Source organism: Pelodiscus sinensis, chromosome 3 (genome assembly GCF_052426305.1).
Source record: "Pelodiscus sinensis isolate ZL-2025 chromosome 3, ASM5242630v1, whole genome shotgun sequence".
Taxonomy (NCBI): Eukaryota; Metazoa; Chordata; order Testudines; family Trionychidae; genus Pelodiscus; species Pelodiscus sinensis.
The window spans coordinates 143,269,996-143,288,732 of NC_143054.1; the positions used below are offsets into that span (position 1 = coordinate 143,269,996).

The window sequence follows — 18,737 nt, forward strand, 5'->3', positions numbered from 1 at the left end:
TCACAGAAACTTCTGGTACTCTTTGATATTTAAGATTAGTGTGCGCACGCATATTTAGCTGCTTTAGCCTTGTAAATAGCTTTTGTTTCTTTTCCTATTTGGCACTCACACTCTTGAGCAGTGTTCCCTCGAAGGGTGTATCTAGACACTGGAGTTTTTTCACCTGCATCTAGACTGCCGTCGCGTTCTTTCGAAATTAAATCGAAAGAATGCGGCAGTTTTTTTTAAATCGGTAAACCTACTTTTACCAGGAAGAACACCTTTTTTCGAAAGAGCTCTTTTGAAAAAAGGCATTCTTGAATGCAAACAAGGCTTTTTCGAAAGAGAGCATCCAGATTGCCTGGGTGCTCTCTTTTGAAAAAGCAGTTCACTTTTTTGAAACTCTTGTGGCTGTCTAGACGATCTCTTTCGAAAGAGGCTTGTGGGCTAGATGTACCCTAAGATTTTCCATCCTTGGGCTGGCTGAATTTTCTTATGTGCAACACCAATATTGAGGCAGTGTGTGGATGTGAACCCACCAGCACAAACAAAAACCGTAGATATAAGTATATATTTTAAATAGTCCATAGGTGTGGAAGAAAATATATTAAAACAAGGGATAATTAACAAGGAGCAATGCCTATGATTATTTAATATGAAATCAAATAAAAAGAAAATTAACACTGCTTTTGGCTGAAGAAGTGGGTTGTGCCACAAAAGCTCATGATACTTTTTATATATTTTTGTTAGGCTAAGTTCCACTGTTTTTTTTAGTTACAGACTAACACGACTACCCCTCTGAGACCCTGGAGTACATGTATCATCATCCTTTCTAACAGACAGATGCATGTTTCCAAGATCTTGCAAATAAGGTTTCATCCTACAAAACAGTTAGCATCACACCTAGTATTTGTTACTTCCGACTCATAGGAGCCAGAACTCTATCAGATTGCAAAGATCTGACCTTAATGAAATACACTATACCATGTATTAATTAGTAACACAGGAGTTTAAAAAATCATTAAGATAGCAATTTTAGATATCTGCAACACTCCAAAAAATTCTGTTAAAAGGATCTTTTTCTCTCTTACCTTTTAAGCCATTACTACCTTTGTAAATTTTTCTTGAAATATAATCACGCAAATGTCCTGGCACACACCCGAACACCCATGCAGCCTGCTTCTCCTTAGGTCTTTTCCAAGAGAACTCTTACGGTACTGAAAGAAGTCCCCCCTCCCTTGTTCTAAGATAACATCTACAGAACAAATTTGCCAGAGGCTCCAGCTTGCCCTGTTCCCAAGGAAACACATAGCTTCACAATCATCTTATACTCTTTGTCTGGCATTTCACGTCTCACAATGTCTTCTCGCAACATGGGGTTCTTTCCCTTCCCCCCACAAATCCTTACCAAATGTCTTTATTCAACCAGAAAACCACCCCCGACCTATCTGCAGCCTCTGCACATGTAGACTGTGGCTCTCCTGTTTCCTGCAGCCAGGGAGGGAAGCTTTCCAAGCATGGCGCTCAGAGAGTTAAAAAGGAGGGGGTACTAAAGTGATCAGAGAGATGGCTTAAATTGGGAGGGATGTCCTATTTTCAGTGACAGCAGAGGCCAGGGAAAAGTTTGGTCTTGCTCTCACTGGAGGAGATTCTGACCTGATTGCAAAGGGGGTGAAAGTAGGAAAACACAGGGGAGAGGGAAGAGAGAGATGCTGTCTTGTTACTATGTAGCAGTAGGGTTGCCAGGTGTCTGGTTTTGAACCAGACAGTCCAGTATTTGAGCTTTCTGTTTGGGAAACAAATTGAGAAAGTATAAATGTCCGGTATTTTCTAAATAAGATGTAATGTAGATTGTGATGTAATGTCAAGTGTGTCTGGTATTTCTGTTGAAACCATCTGGCAACCCGATGTAGTGGGGGGAGAGAACGGGGCAAAGTAGCAAGTAGAGAAGTAAACAGAACTGAATGATCAGCAGGGGAGTGTAACAGGAGAAAACAGGGGATCCCTACCAGGCCAATTCCCCAATGGAAGGCTAGGGGAGAAGCAGGGAGGAGGGAAGCTGCCATCTTGTAAGCAGTTCACAGGGCAGGGGAGAGTTTGGGAGCAAAGCAGAGAAGTTGACCGGATCTGACAGCACCTGTAACTTACCCAGCTCTTCCCGTGTGGCTGGTGGCAGGCAATGAAACAGGATCCCTCGTTCTCTTCAGCTAGCAGCTTCAGCACGACCTGGGTCGCATGATCCCCCAAGTACTACCTGTCTCCCTGATTGGAGAACTCGCTCACCCCAGTGAGTACAAACCCTCCAAGGGGGTGGGGACGGAAGTGGGGGGGCTGGAGCCAGTATAGCAGGTGGCAGCAGCTGCTTCTGCTCCTCCACAGCCAGAGAGCGAATGCCCCACCCCCCTTCTCCAGCTGATCAGCTGTGCGGGGAGCTCTGAACCTCTGAGCGGGGCTCGCTTTCAGGGAACTTTGCTCTTGAGCCACTACAGGAAGCTTCGCACACCCAAACCCCACCCTACAACCACACACACAGACTGACAACTGCCTGCACACAGGCATCCAGGACTGGGCCTCCTGCTTCTAGCCTCCCCCATCACACACTGCTAGCGGGTCCTCCAAGCATGGCCTCTGCTACAGACCCATGCCTGCATCTCAACCTAGTAGCTCTGGCACTTACAAGGTGCTGCTTCCAGCATAGCCTTGGGGGGGGAAGGAGGTAAGGGTGCTGGCAGAGAAGACAGACCACTTGCACCCTTGTTCACAGGCCTCAAAGTGAGATGCAAGGAGTTGGGCTGGCTTCGCTTACCCTTCTTAGCTGATTTACAACAGTTTGCACAGGGACATATCAGGGCAAGAGAGCCAGAACATGACCCTGTCCTTGCTAGTCCTCCTGCTTGCAAAGCTCATGGCATTTGTAGCCTAGGGGCTTTTCTTTTCAAATCAAAGGATGTTTTAATCACAAATAAACACATAAATAAAATGCCGGACAGCAGCTGAGTGTGACAAGTGATCCTATAATAGGAAAACAGTGTTTTTGGCCAACAACAATCCCATTTGTGTGCAGCATGGCACTTCTGAAGACTTCTGCCAAAACACACAGGAGTGTATTCCTCCTGGCAGTCACAAGCCACCCTACCACAAGTCAGTGAGTCAAGTCATCCCGATATTGTTGCAGAACTCTGTAATAGATGTCAGGGCACACTGCACAACCCTTGCAAACAACCTATAACAAATAACCAGCATTTGTTTGAGTCCAGGAGTCACTAGCAAGCCTACACAAACAAAGCAGGGTGTGCACCAATACAGGAAGCCATACAACATGCAACGTTTGCACTATAACAACATAACTATCCTAGCACTTGTGAGTCTCTCTCTGTAGCCTCACAAGTAATCTTCTGTTAATAAACCAGAAGAGAGAGAGAGACTGAAAGAGAGAGAGAGAGTGTGTGTGTGTGTGTGTGTGTTGGAGATACAAGCAGTTAGGAAGCCTGTTTCAGTCCCAGTCTCAGGAGGATTATCACAATTGACAAGAAAAAAAATGTATATTAAAATTGTGCAGAATACATGACAAGCAGATTAGAGCAAAGGGACACAAACAACCATAAGCACCATGATTCCCAGAGTCATTACTCATTCCTGCCACTCTCTGTCCTTATTTGTCCCAGCTCTCTGCTATATCTCAGCATGGAGCGTGAGCACCAGCCCTGCTCTCCTATATCTCCTCTTGCAACTCTTTATCTCGCCTCTGTTCTTCCAATCATTCTAATTCTCCTGGACGCTGCTTCCTAGACAGCAAATGAGGAGTGGCTGGCTGTGTGCACACACACTCTGCAATCACCGGCTAAGCAGTACATGGCCACGGAACAGGGGAAGAACTCCCAAATCCCCTTCCATTCACGCAGGTATCTGTGCAGAGAATGAAGGGAGAGGAGAGAGATGCAGAAACACAAGCTAGTGCAAAGCCATTGGACATGCAGATGCCATTCACTCGTGTTCCTTTCCCCTCGTGGTCTCGAGCGCTCTCATAGCCCCGTGGACAAACCACTGCTCTCAGGTACGCTGAGGTGTATGTAGGCGCACACACACACACACACAGTCCCCCCCCCCCTGCTTTGGAGCATCCCTTCCAGCAGCAATCCTGTCAGAAGGCAGCTGGGCTTTCTTGAGCTGATCTTCATCTATCAGACAGGAAGGAGACCAGAGATGGGGCCAAAGAAGTACAAGGCCTGTAATTCCTCCTACCTGCTGGGGGAACAGACTGCTCAAAGGGGATTCAGAAAAGCCTCAGCAATGGAGCCGAGTAAATCATATCCAGCAGCAAGCGCTGCGACCTCCCCTTTGCCACAGCCACCAGTTAAACACAGCTTCAAATAAAACAATGCTGGCAGCGACAGGACGGGTTTCTGTCTCCAGCCTGCACACCCCCACTGCAGAGCTTCCGCCAGGCAGTCCATTTATGTCTAGGAGCAGCCGTGCTGGTGCTTGGACTGTGGCAGAGGCTGCGGGTAAAGCAAAGGCAGCAAAGTGAGACTTTTACTCTGAAAGGCTGCGCAAATCAGGATGTAAAACAGCCTCCTCTTCCAGTTCAGCATCTCTGAGAGGAGCGGGAGAAGGATCATGATATGGAGTGAGTCTCTTCCCCTCAGGCTGGGATCTTACAGGCACTTCCTCAAATCTTTCTTCTTTGGCTGCAGTTTAACAGAACAGGGGCCAGCTCAGACAAACCCAGTGATTGCCACGTGGCTCCCTGTACAGACAACCAACAATGGTGTAATGAACGGCATCACCGCCTCCTACCAGACCGACTTAGACCCACCAGCTGAGTGTCATCCGGCCACTGCTGCTAACAGCTGATGAAGAATCAACTTTGGCTTGCGGCAGAGGCCTCCATTTTGAGATGTGGATGGTGCGAGTTCCATTATTAATCACATTGATTACAGTAGTGCCTAGGAACCCATGAAGGACAGGGTTCTGTACACACATGCACATATAGGAGACAGCCCCTGCCCTCAAGTTCTATTCCACGAGGAGTAACAGTTAATCCAAAGTAAGGACTTAGTTCGGATTAACTTTAAACTGCCGTGTGTAGCCACCAGCAGTTCGTTCAAACTAAGGGGGATTTAAAAATGGCGGCCGGACGGGAACATGCAAATAAAGCCCGGGATATTTAAATCCCGGGCTTCATTTGCAACTCCGGTTGCCTGATTTGCCTACCTAGCTCGAATTAACGAGCTAGTGTAGACATGCCCTAAGTGACTGTTGCTGCTTATTAACGGCAGAGTCCATAGTGCCCAAGCTTCCCTGCAGACATCCAGGAGATGTTCCTGTCCCCAGGAGCTCACAGTCTGAGGACTAATGGAGAGGTAGATCAGAGATTAAGGGAAGAGAAATGACAAATATGGATTTTTCTATACAAGTCAAGTCGATTCATTGTAGGTAGCACAGCAGAAGTGGGATTTTATGGGACTTAAGCATGGATTGGTTAGGAGCTCTGCCAAGGAACTCAGAGAGGTTAAAGGGACCATGTGGAAAAAGGCACGGAGGCAACTGTGCCAGAAGCTGAGAAGGAGGCTGATGAAGATGGGAATCCTGGTAGAGTAGAGGAGGAACAAACTGAGCAAGAGAAGATACGCATTTGGGGCAGAGTTCTACAGAGCTTTGAAGGTGACAACAAGGTAAATACGTGATGGCAGATGGGAGCCAGCATAGGGATTCAGTGAAAGGAGGGACATGATCAAATGTGATTGGCAATGAAGAGGAGCTTGGGAAGCTGCATCCTGTATGGACCCACTTGTTAAAGAAGTCTCACAAGGAATCAGTAGCAAAGCTGGGATTCGCAGTTTTGTTCCAAACTGAACCTCAATTCACTGGAGAGGCTCATGAATCTCAAAAAATATTTTGACTGGAGATGGGAGCAACCCAAAACTAGACTGAGCTTCCCACAATCCTACTGCATTAGTAATACCGAAGGACTTATGCTGCAGACAGATGTGGTATCCAAGATCCCATTTATTCCACTCGGAAGAATCTGTGGAGAGCTTGCTAAGCAGTCACACAGGCAGGTCACTCCTGGCTGGAGATTCTGCTGAGAACCACATACTTGTGCAATTCCCCTCCTCACTATCCAATGCCAGGCCTCCATCTTAGAGCTTCACCAACACCAATGGGGATCAGGGCCATTTCCCCTGCTGCTAGAGGGTGGCTTTTAGACCACTGAACAATAACAAAACAGGGACATGAGCACTAGGAGTGGAAACAGAATCAGTGGGAAAGAGGTTGGTGGTGAATCAACAAAAGCTCCCAGCAAACTGTGGGGCCCAGTTCAGAGAATATTGGGGTTATTCCTTCTGAGCATGGCCTTCAATATTTTCCACAGTGATGCAAATTTTGCAACAGCTCCCCTCCCAGACATACGGAAGTGGATTTGGGTGTCCTTGTTTTTGCTTTTCAAGGACTCAAAATATGCCGTGAGGTGAGGCTTCATAAGAAGGTTGGTTCATTGTCTAGAGCTTTGACCCTATTTATTTTTAGGCAGACCAAAAAAATCCTCACCCATTGAAGCCCATTTCCTCTTCTCTGAGCACTCAGAGAAAGTCTAAAACACAACCACATTCTGCAACAAAGAGTTTCCCTAGGGATTCAAGAGGAAACCCAATTGTGTTGGCTGGTATCTGGCCAGATTGAAGCTCTGCAGATGGGTAGTTGTGTGATTCCGTGTACAAAACCAAAAGCTTGGGTTTTCTCTGAGCTTTGGAGAGATCTCTTGTGTCTTGCGTTATTTCCCACTCTCAGTGTTGGATGGATATGTGTCAAGAGAAGATGCTGTCCCAGGAGTGGGGAAAATTTCCCAACTGGTTTGGTTTCCAGTGGTGGCACTCGATAACCATGATTTGAATTAGAAGCTTCCAGGGGGCATAACCATGCTTACAGATATACAATCCACTTTGCACCGTCGCGCACATGGGTGAATTAAAAATGAATGGCTTTATGTTTTGTGAGCTCTTGCACTAGTCAAATACGAGGGTTCGAATGTCACTGGTAAGCTAGCACGACATTCAGGGCAAATTCATTATTAAAGCCAAATGAATGGTCCTGAAACATATTTCAGCTAGCAGTAAACTATTAGGAGAATTATTCCTCTCCTGGACTGAGCAGAAAAGAAATCCCAGCTCCAAATGGAAAAACCATTGCGATCTTCAGCACTACTGCAGGGAATGGTCTGCACCAGCCAAGGCAGGAGACAGTCTCTCTCTCGCTCTCACCCACACGATCAGCTGCCCATCCTCATTAGGTGCCAAGAGCAGCAGTTTACAGCTTCCCAGAGAAGCCAAATTGGTGCTGTCATGAATTACTGTAACTGCTTGTTCCACACTCTTCAATGATGTCTTTCATTAGGGGCTGATGAGAAAGCAATATGTATTTTATTAACATATGTCCCCCATGTAAGAAGAACAAACCTAATCTTCACTCCATCAGGAAGGGAATCAAGTGAAAGGCTCAGCCAAGCTAACGGATGCCCGGCAGCCGTCTGAGCCCTGGGCCTTACAGAGACTGAACTGTACTGCTGATCCTGAGATGAGGGGGAGACTGGGGCTGAGATTGAAGTATCTGGCCAGGCAGCAGGATGGGAATGGGGGGGAAGCTGTGGGCTTCTACTCCTTCCCCTCTTGAATTTACATGAATTTTGTGCTAGTGAAAGGCAAGTGTGAACCAAGCCTGATTGGGACATAGCTCCACCAAAATGTTGGTGCCCCTAAAATGCCCTCCCTCCCCATCAAAGATACAATTCCTTTCAGACCGAGCCTCCCAACCCTGCTCTAAAAGAGGCTCTTCCGCCTCATTTCCCCCATGCTTCATTCTGTCTCCCTTTTAGGCCCTCAGGTGCACAGGGCCCCACTGTTCGGGTTGGGGCCTCACAGACCACAGGGCCAAGACCCTGACAATCTCCCCATGCTGGGAGGTGCCTGAACTGACACAACACAGCCAGACGTTCTGTCTTTGTACCTAGCACAGGCAGAGCCTGGGCCAGGGACAATGCCACACCCACGGACCCCGCTCCTGCCGAGGAGACAGGACATCGAGGAGTAAGAGAGGAATGCTAGTGTCACAGCCAGCCTGCCTGGCCTCCCTGCTGATGACAAAGCCCACTCTGGGAGGCCTGGCAAGGAGCCTTTTTTTATAAAACAAAACCAAGTACAGAATTGTGTATTATTGGAGCAGAGAGTCCTTAAATGGAACCTACTGGCACACTGCCCCCTCCCCACAAAACCCTTACCCAAGTCAATCCTCCAGCAGGGCACACTGGCAAACGGCTGGGTGCCCAAAGGCCATCCCTAATTGCATTGCAACTGCAATTTTGTACAAAGGAAGTATACAGAATCCAGCACAAAATGCTTCTTGATCCAAGCCACCTGCCCATTTGGCTCAAGATGGAGCTTTGCATGCTGGAATTGTTAGCCCCATGGACCTAACCCTGTGCACTAAAGATGGCTGGCCAGAGGTCACATTATTGAGCGCTGAGAGCCACACTTTGGCAGCCTCTGGGTTACAGAAGCTTTTTAGCATTTTGTATGGTAGGAAAAGGTCATTGTATATAATTGTGGACAGTTACAGAAAGCAATTTCTAGCCGTGCCTATAGCCCTGCTTCTGGGCTTTGGAAATCCAGCAACCTGCCTGCAACGGTTTCATAGTCTAGCTCTAGAGGGGAGGATTTTTTCTCTTTTTGACAAGATAATGTCCTCTTCCAACAAATCATGGCCACAGAATCCCTTCGCCCTCTCTGTGAGGAAAGGAGCCCTGGCCCAGGGAGGCCTCTCCGCGCACCACAGGCGTTTTCACCTGGGGGTTTGCTACAACAGAGATGGCTTTGGCTCTCTCCTCCACATCCTCACACAGTCAGCATTCATTAATAAACAGGGGGAGAGAAAGAAAACCAAACAGAAAGGAAAGAAAGCAAGGGGAGCAGAGAGCAAATAGACATGAAAAAGGCCAAGGAAGGTAGGAGAGCGGTGGAGATAAGTTATTGAAAATGATAAATGAAGAAAAGTAGAGAAAGGAAGCATTCCAAGGCAGCATTTCTACCTTCCGACAGGGGTTCCGTAACTAGCATGTACTCCTTAAAGGCACCAAAGGGAGGGGATAAGATAGGCATGAAAGGCTCTCTTGCTTTCATCTTTGATGCCAGGCTAGTATTTCTCTTCCTGTGCTCAGCTCTGTACATTACAGGCTGACTATGTGAACAGACAGCTGGGCAGGAACAGGCAAGGTGGGGGTGAAATCAACATCTCACCTCTGTAGGGCTAGCATATGATAGAGACACAGTGGGGATACCATTCCCCCCCTTTCCTGAATTAGCACTGAGCCAAAGTCCAAACTGAGGAGGAACATAAGAATGGCCATACTGGGCCAGGCCAAAGCACTTCAGTTTTATTAGCACAAATATTCCTGAAAAGTGAATCTGAAGATCAAACTTTCACAGAAAAGTAAATTCTGAGTTGCTGATTAGATTGTAACACTCACAAAAGCTACTTTTTGGGCAGTGCAGATTAATCCTGGAAATGATCCAGTCAGAGAACAGAAACACCATGTAACTGATGCTACTAACTTGCACAGCTCAAATGACCAGCATTCCCAAATAAGCTGCAGCTTTTACTCCTTGTGTAGATTCCTGAATCACAGTCAATAACAAATAAATCTGACCATTTAATGATTGTTCATGAGCAATTGTGAATAAAACACGCCAAAATTAAATTATTTGTTGTGAATTATTTGCTGAACTGCTCCTAGGTGCACTAAACAGTTTCACTAGCAGATCTGCGGCACCTTAGTGACTAACAAAAATGTAGACGGTATCATGAGCTTTCATGGGCACAACCCACTTCTTCAGATTAATGGAATTAAGGGGTCCGGGGTACAAATAAAAAGCAGAAAAAGAGAGGGGATGGGGAGGGAAAGAGAAAGAAAAAAAGGGAGGAAATATTGTCAATTAGAATGTCCATGCTAAATGAGGCTAACAGAGTGGACTCTAAGTACCCGGTGCTTAGCTATTTACGTCATTAGGATATGGAACGTAGCAGTAGACCAAGTCAGGTCTTTGTTCAGACCTCGTTTCCAGGTGTCAAACTTGTAAACGAAACCAAGTTCTGCAGCGTCTCTCTATAGTTGGTTTTTCAAATTGTCACTTTTAATCCATTAGCGAGTGCCCAGGCACTTACCAGTCTAGTGTCTCTGTCTTAGCAGAAAGTAAACAAACTGCATAGAAGGTGGAAAGTAAACTAGATCTGAAAACCTTCTCCAGGTATTACTCATCTGAAGTATTACTCATTGCAGGGAAGGACATTTTTAGAGTCAATGAAATGTTTACTTTGATGACGTCTTATTATGGCACCCTGTCATATGCAGATACTAGTCCGCTGGCTGGAGAAAGCAAAAAAGAAGTCGATAAAAAAAAAATCCTTTCCAGAGTCATATGCCATGCTGAAATGAGAGGATCATCCCAAATAGGAGACATCTTTATAAAACTCAATATTGTGCCTGCACTTGGTGCTTTGTGACCAGGTGTTTGTAGTTGCCAATCCTCATAACTCTATGGGCAAACAAAGGAACTGGTTTGAGCAAGATGATGACACTGACTCTCTCAATCTCAGCTGTTGGGGCTACCCCACTTTGTATAAATGAATAGTCATACATGAGAGAGGTCTAACTCTATAACCTGGTGGCTGGGGTACTCTGTTGGGATGGGGAAGGAGATCCGGATTAACATCTCTGCTGTGTTTGATTTTGAGCAGGAGTTTGAATCTGGGTCCCACTGGCTATTTTGGAGCTGGTCTAGGTCTCTCTGTTTTTGACCAGACTGGACCTGAGCCATCTAGGTGAGAATTCTGTCAAAACTTAAATGTTTTACAGAAATGCAGCAGTTTGGATGGAAAATTGTTTCACTGCAATTTTTTGACCAGCTCTAGAAAGGTGTGTCTACAAACCATGTACCTTATTTTGAGCTTATTTCGAGATCGCCAAATGTCAAAATAGACTCTCTCTACAGTGCCAAATTGTGAAATAGACTGCTATTCCGACAAATCCCTTAATCCTCATGGACGTCAGAATAGCGCGCCCATTATTTCGATTACATTTTGAAATAACGGGTGCGCTGTCAAGATGTGGAAAATGCTATCTTGGGATACCGGAAGGATCCTGAACTAGTGCACCTGTGTAGATGTACCCAAAATGACCTTCCTGAGCCCAGAAAACAATGAATTTACACCCTGAGCAGTGATTACCTCATTTTAGCGCATAACTGCTATTACTGGTCACAAAGAGTCCACCTGCATTGCAGCAACAGGCGTGACTGCAGTGCATCTAGACACACCAGAGCTAGCTTTGTTCTAGGTACTCAAACAATTGCAGTGAAGCCAAAGCAGTAACACGCGCTGAATGAACCCACCTGAGACCCTGGCTACGTATTCAAGTGGCTAGCCCACGCCCCCGCAGCTTCACGGCTAATCGTTATTGGAGCTAGCTAGCTCAAAGGTGTTCACATGAACTGTCACCATGCCTCTGACTGTAATGTAGACATACCCAAAGCTATGCAACCTCTCAATGTGGGACTTGCCCACTTCCAGAAGTAATTCTACAAGCAGACAATCTACTGTGGAACACGCCTATTCCATGTGTCGAGAACTAATTAAGTCAGGAATGAATTACACTATGTGCACAACAGTATTTCCTTTCACTTGCGTCACTGTAAATTTACCAGCCATTGGTAAATCCTCTGATCTCCTGTCTCAGAATCTGCTAGATAAGAAGGACAAACCACTTTTCACTAGCTCCACTTCAATTTAAGAACTTCACTGAGGTTCCTCTGCATCTACTCTGTTCCAGGAGCTTCCACAGTGTCTCCTGAGATAAAAACCCTGCCAGACACCAGTAAAGGAGAGGGCAGATTCTGGCCTAGTATGTGCACGAGCAATGAACCTCAGGATAATTGTATTATGGACATAGGCCTATCATCACAGCGCCATGTGGTGTTGTTTCCTTGGTGATGATCATGGTGTTGCCTAGACAGCACGTAATCCCCAGGAACTGGCAAAACGTTAGCTTGTTTATTTGTAAAGCGTTCAGCCACCTGAGTCTGTCTTAGGAGGAGTTTCCATTTTTGTAGCCTCAAGATAACCCTTTTTTGTCGTCCCCCCCCCCCCCAAGACTTCTCAAGACATCTCTGGAACATTTCCATTTTGCCTGAAGTAGCTGCCATGCCTGGAAAACAGAAGGGGCTTGGATCACCTCCCACTGTGGGCGGGGAGAGGGTGGCCTGAACGCTAGGGGAGGCTCCCATCAGCATGCTTTCCTTCTTCACCGGTTCAGAACCCTTCCTAATCATGAGCGCTGAACTGAGCACTGATTTCTTATTGCTTCTGAGTGCTGGGCTGGCACACTGTGATGTTTGTACTAGCTGGTCCATGCAGGGATGGTAGCAGAGCAGCATGGGGACAGGCACCCAAGTTTGTTAGCATTGGGTTGCTCATGAGCCCAGTGCTGTGTACACAAGCTCTAAGGTTGCTGGTGAATGGAGACACATGTACACTGGCATGTTATTAGAGGCTGGCTCGTGTGCTGAGCTGAGAACACTGGCTTTTTTAAATTAAAAAGAGCAAGGAGGGCCGGACACACCTCTATTAGGAGCACCAACGCCACTGCGTCAGTCAGCCAGCAGGAGGAACTGGAGAGCAGAAGCAACCCCACTAGCCGGTCCTGTCTGGCTTTCAAGACAGAGCAACATGGAAAGAGATGCAGAATGGGGTTGGAGGAGGGCTAAAATCTGTTAGAGGCTGAAAGAAAAACAGGTTTACTGCAAATGGACCTCAGCATAAAAAACCTCCTGCTGCGCTGGCCATCAGCAGTTAACCTTCCACTCTAATCCCCATCGTTAAATCCCTGCTAACGCCCCTGTCCTGCATATGGCCCAGCAGCTCTGTTATCTGACACTTCCAATGTGGTGAGCCTGGCTCCCCACTGCCTTAGCCCTCATTAATATCCTCTGGCTGGCTGACGGAGTGAGCAGAAGCCAGCTCCCAAGTCCAGATCAGTTTTGTAGGCAGCTGAGGATGTTTATCAAACACAGAGGATGAAAGCACGGACAAAGAGAAGAGTGCCACTCTCTCTCCCCATCCAGTCACTCTGATGCGTGGGGCCAATCTCATCAAAGACATGCTGGGCTCCCTGGCAGGAATTAATCAGAGATGGCCACCTGGCTAGCTAATTTAGGGGGGTTCTCTGGAGTGGGTCCAGGAGGGGAGCTCACTCTGGAGTTAATGGGGAAGCAAGCAGTCTACACTGCAGATGGCTGGCTGGTGCAGGTTACTGAGGAACACTTTGCCAGGCAAATCTGAGTCTGTTCCAATCAGAGGGCTGGCAAGAATGTGTTAAACTGCCCCTGTTTTGGTCTGAGGCCACGCATCAGAATTTAAGGTGGAATCGCTAGCCTCAGGTCCCCTTGAGGGGCCAAGCGAAGATTAAACGTTCCTTCTGCACCGGTACCTTCTCCTGCCTCTTTCTCCTTGGCCTCAGGTCACAGATGGGTTCTGTCTCATTGAGCACACAGTAATTCTACCACTGTCCCCTGTAACCACCAGTGCAGATCCTTCCTCCAGGATGCAACCTGCACACAATATTGGAAAGCTTTTCATTTCCCTTTCATGTGCGAGCCAAGAGCTCGGGGAGGGCAGAAACTGCACACTGAGAAACGAGCAATTGAAAAAGTTTCTTTTTAAGCCAGGGTTTGGTTTGAGTGGGCTGCTCTGAATTCCCAAGCGATGCAGGAGGCTTTCAGAGTGCACTTGGTGCTTTTCCATGTAGAAAAACAGTGATGAGAAAAATAAGCCGAGGCGTCACAACCTGACCACAGTCAAGCCACCTGAGCCTGCAGCTCACCAGTCTTCATGAGCAGCATCGACCCTGGTCAGCACTGGGAGGGGATACCTCCAGGAGCAAGAAAAACACATCTCCAACAGAACAGAATCCTTCAGGGCTTTGCAGCGTCTTTGGAGCAGAACGAGCTTCCCTCCAAAGCACGAATGAAGCCAGTGCAGCAGCCTGGTGCAATTGGGTGGCATGCTGAGAGAGGTAGAGTTGTTCAGGCGAGATCTAAGACCAAGGCTTTTCAAGAGGCTTGAACTGCTACTGCTGGTGCTGTACCTGGGTGGTGGCTCCTAGCTATCACAGGCTAGTTGTCACATTTAGGTTATTTTGTATCCAAATGGAACTGATTTGTCTGTTTGCCGCAATGCCCTTAACGAGCAAATCCCATCTGAAAATGCACAGACCTGGAACACATGCCCCCATCTAACCCTACTGCCTGGCCTCAGCTGCCGAACAGGGAGAGAGAAGGCTAGGAGCCACTCTGCCAATCAGTCAATAAGCAATACTTCTGCTCCCGCCCAACACTGTTTTCATCAGCTGCAACTGGCAATTTCAATTCAAAGATTCCCTGGGGTCCTGCAGAGCATGCCACTGCTTAGGGGTCTTTGCATTATAGATACACACACCAAGAGCCCTTAGACTAAATTGAGGAAGCTGAAATGAGACCCAGCAAAGATCATTACATTTACCAACTGCACCTCTTGTAATTCCGGCTGGTTGCCCCACACTGGCCCCCCTCTTGGGTCAGATATGTTCAGGGTGGGTCATGGTGCTGAGGAACGAATTCCGACAGGACAGTGAACCTGAGCTGCCAGAATGCTGAGGAATTGGTGAATTCCAGCTGGCTCGTAAATCAGGATCTCTCTAATACTGGGAATGGCTAACGGATGGGTGTACTCCTAGACCTGAGGAAAAACTCCAGGAAGCTCAAAAGTGTGTTGCTTTCACTAACAGAAGTGGGTCCAATAAAAAGTTTTACCTCACCCAGCTTGTCTCTCATTGTCCCGGGACTGACACTGCACTACACCTGAGCCGAAGACCTATTTTCTCTGAGTAAAACATTCCATCATAAGTGGGTGGAGGGACATCCTTACGGACTTCACGTAACAGGCCTTTCATTCCACCCGAGGTAGCACCTTGAAGCTAGTGCAGTATCCAGTGAGAGGAGTTCACAAAGGAATACACTCTTAACATTTATCCAGACAAATTCTCTTCCCTTAAGGGCTCTTGAGATGAAAGCACTTTTTTTTTCAGCTAAGCTTTTCAACACTTTTGTGCTTTTCACAGTTGTATTCACTAGCATCCTCATGTTCTCCACCAGGAAGGTAACCCAGGAGATCAAATAACATGACAAAAACTTGTTAATGTACCCTGCCATCCTGCCATGGGGAAAACAGAATACAAAGAAAGGAGTTGAAGATGGCACTCCCTAGTTACAGGCCCAAGCGACAGGGAGAAGGCAGTGTTCTTGCAGTCAGAAAGACATAGAAGATGGCTAGGGCTTCGGACAACAAATCAGCAGTTCTATTAGGCCATGTTGAGCGTTAGTTGATGATGAAGCAAAATACAGGACTGTGTAGCACTTTAAAGACTAACAAGATGGTTTATTAGATGATGAGCTTTTGTGGGCCAGACCCACTTCCTCAGATCACATAGTGGAAGAAAATAGTCACAACCATATATACCAAAGGATATGTGTTCTTTTTTTTAATTGTATCCTTTGGTATATATGGTTGTGACTATTTTCTTCCACTATTTGATCTGAGGAAGTGGGTCTGGCCCACGAAAGCTCATCATCTAATAAACCATCTTGTTAGTCTTTAAAGTGCTACATAGTCCTGCATTTTGCTTCAGCTACACCAGACTAACACGGCTACATTTCTATCACTAGTCTAGTTGATGATGAAGCATCCAGGGAAGAATGTCAGCGACACAGACTGAGGTGCATGGACTGAATGGAGACAGGAGGAGTGCATAGAGAGATCTGAGCATGAAGATGAGAGTTAAGAGCACGAGAGTAGATGAGATCAGGCAGAAAGCAAGTGGAAAGCAAGAAGAGGAAGGGAAAGGGCCTACAGGGCAGCTGGAAGAGGACCACAGTCACTGAGGGTATGTCTACACTACTACCCTAGTTCAAACTAGGGTGGTTAATGTAGTCAATCGAAGATGCAAATGAAGCCCGGGATTTAAATATCCCGGGCTTCATTTGCATCTTGCCGGGCGCCGCCATTTTTAAATCCCCGGTAGTTCGGACTTGTGGAACGAGGTGTAACGGTAGTTCAAATTAGAAAGCCTAATTCAAACTACCTACTTTGTGCCACGTGTAGCCGCGAGCACGGAGTCCGAACTACCGGGGATTTAAAAATGGCAGCACCCGGCAAGATGCAAATGAAGCCCGGGATATTTAAAACCTGGGCTTCATTTGCAACTTCGATTGACTACATTAACCACCTTAGTTCGAACTAGGGTGGTAGTGTAGACATACCCTGGGAGAGAACACTGATCAGCAGTCGGAGGAGAACTAGATGAGGGCAGTACTGTAGATACGTATCACCTTCCACTCTGTCTGCACATGTCCAGGCATTGTCTGGAGCAGGGTATTAACTATATCTTTTCCTCCCCCCCCCCATACCTTACCCAGTGCTAAACCTCCACTGTGGAAGCTTTAGCATGTCATAGGAGCATGGCTGGGTGTGGGATTAATACACCTTACTATGGCCCTGTTTGACATCAAACTCTATTGGTGCAGCATTCAACCAGTAATAAATGTGTGCAAATGCGTTTAGATTGCAAATGCAGGAAAATACTCATTATAAGAATGTAATGATGACAAAAAAAAAAGAGAAATCGTTAATGCCAGCAGTGATATATTGTAAACTGAAGACAAAGACTGTTAGACCGTAATCTCCTTTTCACAAAAGACCGTTCTACCACTCCAGTAGTGCAAAGGTAATTTTTACCCTCTTTAAGGGCCTTTTATAAAGTTGTAATGGGGCCTCGGTGTAAATGAGAATGAGATTGGAGATCTCACGTACTCACCTTGGATGGGGAAAAACTTGGTTGAGAATGAAAAGGAATGAAAACCCTAAACTATTTTGGAGCATTGCAAAGGCAGAAATGGCAATTCTGGTTACGGTGAATCCCATTTTACAGAGGAGCTGTTCTGTGATGAAGTGACTTCATTATAAAGAAACTCCCCTGCGTCCTGCACTGCGGTAGTGATTTGTTAAGTGCTGACAATGTGCTCTGCGCTGTACGGGAAACAAATATGAAAAGTCCTTCCCCTGGAGAGCTCACAATCAAACAGAGACATAAAGATGACATGCACAATGTGACCCAAAGGAGGAAGGCACTTGGATTCTTTTTTAATTATTCGATTTTGTATATACAGTAAATAATCTTTTACTCCCAAATATCACGCACATTAACTACCTACCAGGCTGCCCTCAGCTCCTAAGCAACATTCATCTTAATCCTGGTTTTGCAAATCACTGGCGAGACCCAGACATTTTGCCCCATGTGAGGGGTGAAAGCCTGCATGGAAACATCCTGTGATACTTACTCAGCTTTCCACACTCTTAAACATGTCAAACTCCTTCCTGTGATCATCTCTAGCCAGTCCCCTTTCCAATCTTCTCCCATCCTCTCTGACCCTCCACAATTCGCCGTCAGCCTGTACAGAGCTGGAAATCTAAACTCCTGCTGCTGCAAGAGTTTATGTAATTCCAGTGACTTCATTATTGTGACTTCATTATTTGTAACACGAACAATGACTTTTCCCTGCAGTTCGAGCCTGGAGAGCTCTCCACTCTATTCCCTTTATTTTAATGAGTGAAGAGGCTGACTTTCCACTTGCCTGCATCTCCACCCTCTCCAATCTACAATACTTCACTAATGTTTGGGGAGGGAGGGTATTCATATAAAGCCTCGTTCAGAACACAGAGCATGGAAGGTCTGAGGAGCGGACCTGTTAGCTTTCAATCCTCCCCCACAGCAGACTAACATGAAGGCTGACCTGCAGAATTGGCTTTCCTCTTCTATTCCTTCAGGGAAAAAGGGGCCAGACTCTCTATTTCTGGCTACTCTGCTAAGGGCAGCTCCCAATCTGCAGGCATTATCTGAGGTAAGTGCCTGCCAGCTCTCACAGAAAGCTGGTCTGTCCAAGCATGAGCACGGCACTGGAGAAGAAGGACTGGGGATCTTACCTGCCGGACATCCAGCTGGTACTTGAGAATGGGATCCACTGCATCAGGTTCCTTCTGTGTCCACTGCAAGACATAAGAGTAGTTCTTGGATTGCTTCTGGCTCTGGGTGGGGTTGGGAGTATCGTAGTAAAACTCTGGGTTGTAAGCTTTTGCTGGGAAAGAAAAGAAAGAAGAGAGAGGGGAAGGGTAGGGGTGGGGTGGGAATTTAAGTTATAACGTGAGATGGCGAGGGTGGTGAGACTTCACTCCCCAACATATCAGCCCAACTGCAGCGGAGGAGGCACTCTGCACCCAGGGGCACAGGCTGGCACCATGCCACACACCTCATTCACATTTGAAGTGCCACTCAAACCATATGTTTCGATGCTCCCATTTCCACATGCACTATGGAGAGGGGGAGAGGGAAGGTCACAAAAACCAGTGACCCCAGCATGCCACGACACTGCACCAGAGAAGGCAGCAATGGGTTCAATTCTGTGGTAGAACTAGCTCGGATCTCCCTTCTGTTTGTAGTTTATCACTTTCCAGTGATATCTTTGTTACTCCTGTTTCATCAGCTGCTTTACAGAGCTGCCTGCTGACAATCCCGCGGAAAAGATCCTTCCGGGCAATGGACCATAGTTTTCTGTTCAGGGGGA

The 18,737-nt window shown here is 46.7% G+C and overlaps 1 protein-coding gene across 2 annotated transcripts in view; it reads right to left on the reverse strand.

Annotated features, from left to right (window-relative positions):
• Positions 1–18,737, reverse strand: part of MDGA1 (MAM domain containing glycosylphosphatidylinositol anchor 1) — a 246,221-nt gene that overhangs the window by 58,278 nt on the left and 169,206 nt on the right. For both annotated transcript variants that reach the window (XM_006126531.4, XM_089777407.1), the window contains one exon: positions 18,100–18,251. In XM_006126531.4, coding sequence (XP_006126593.3) covers positions 18,100–18,251 — 152 coding nt within the window. The remainder of the gene's footprint in view (positions 1–18,099; positions 18,252–18,737) is intronic.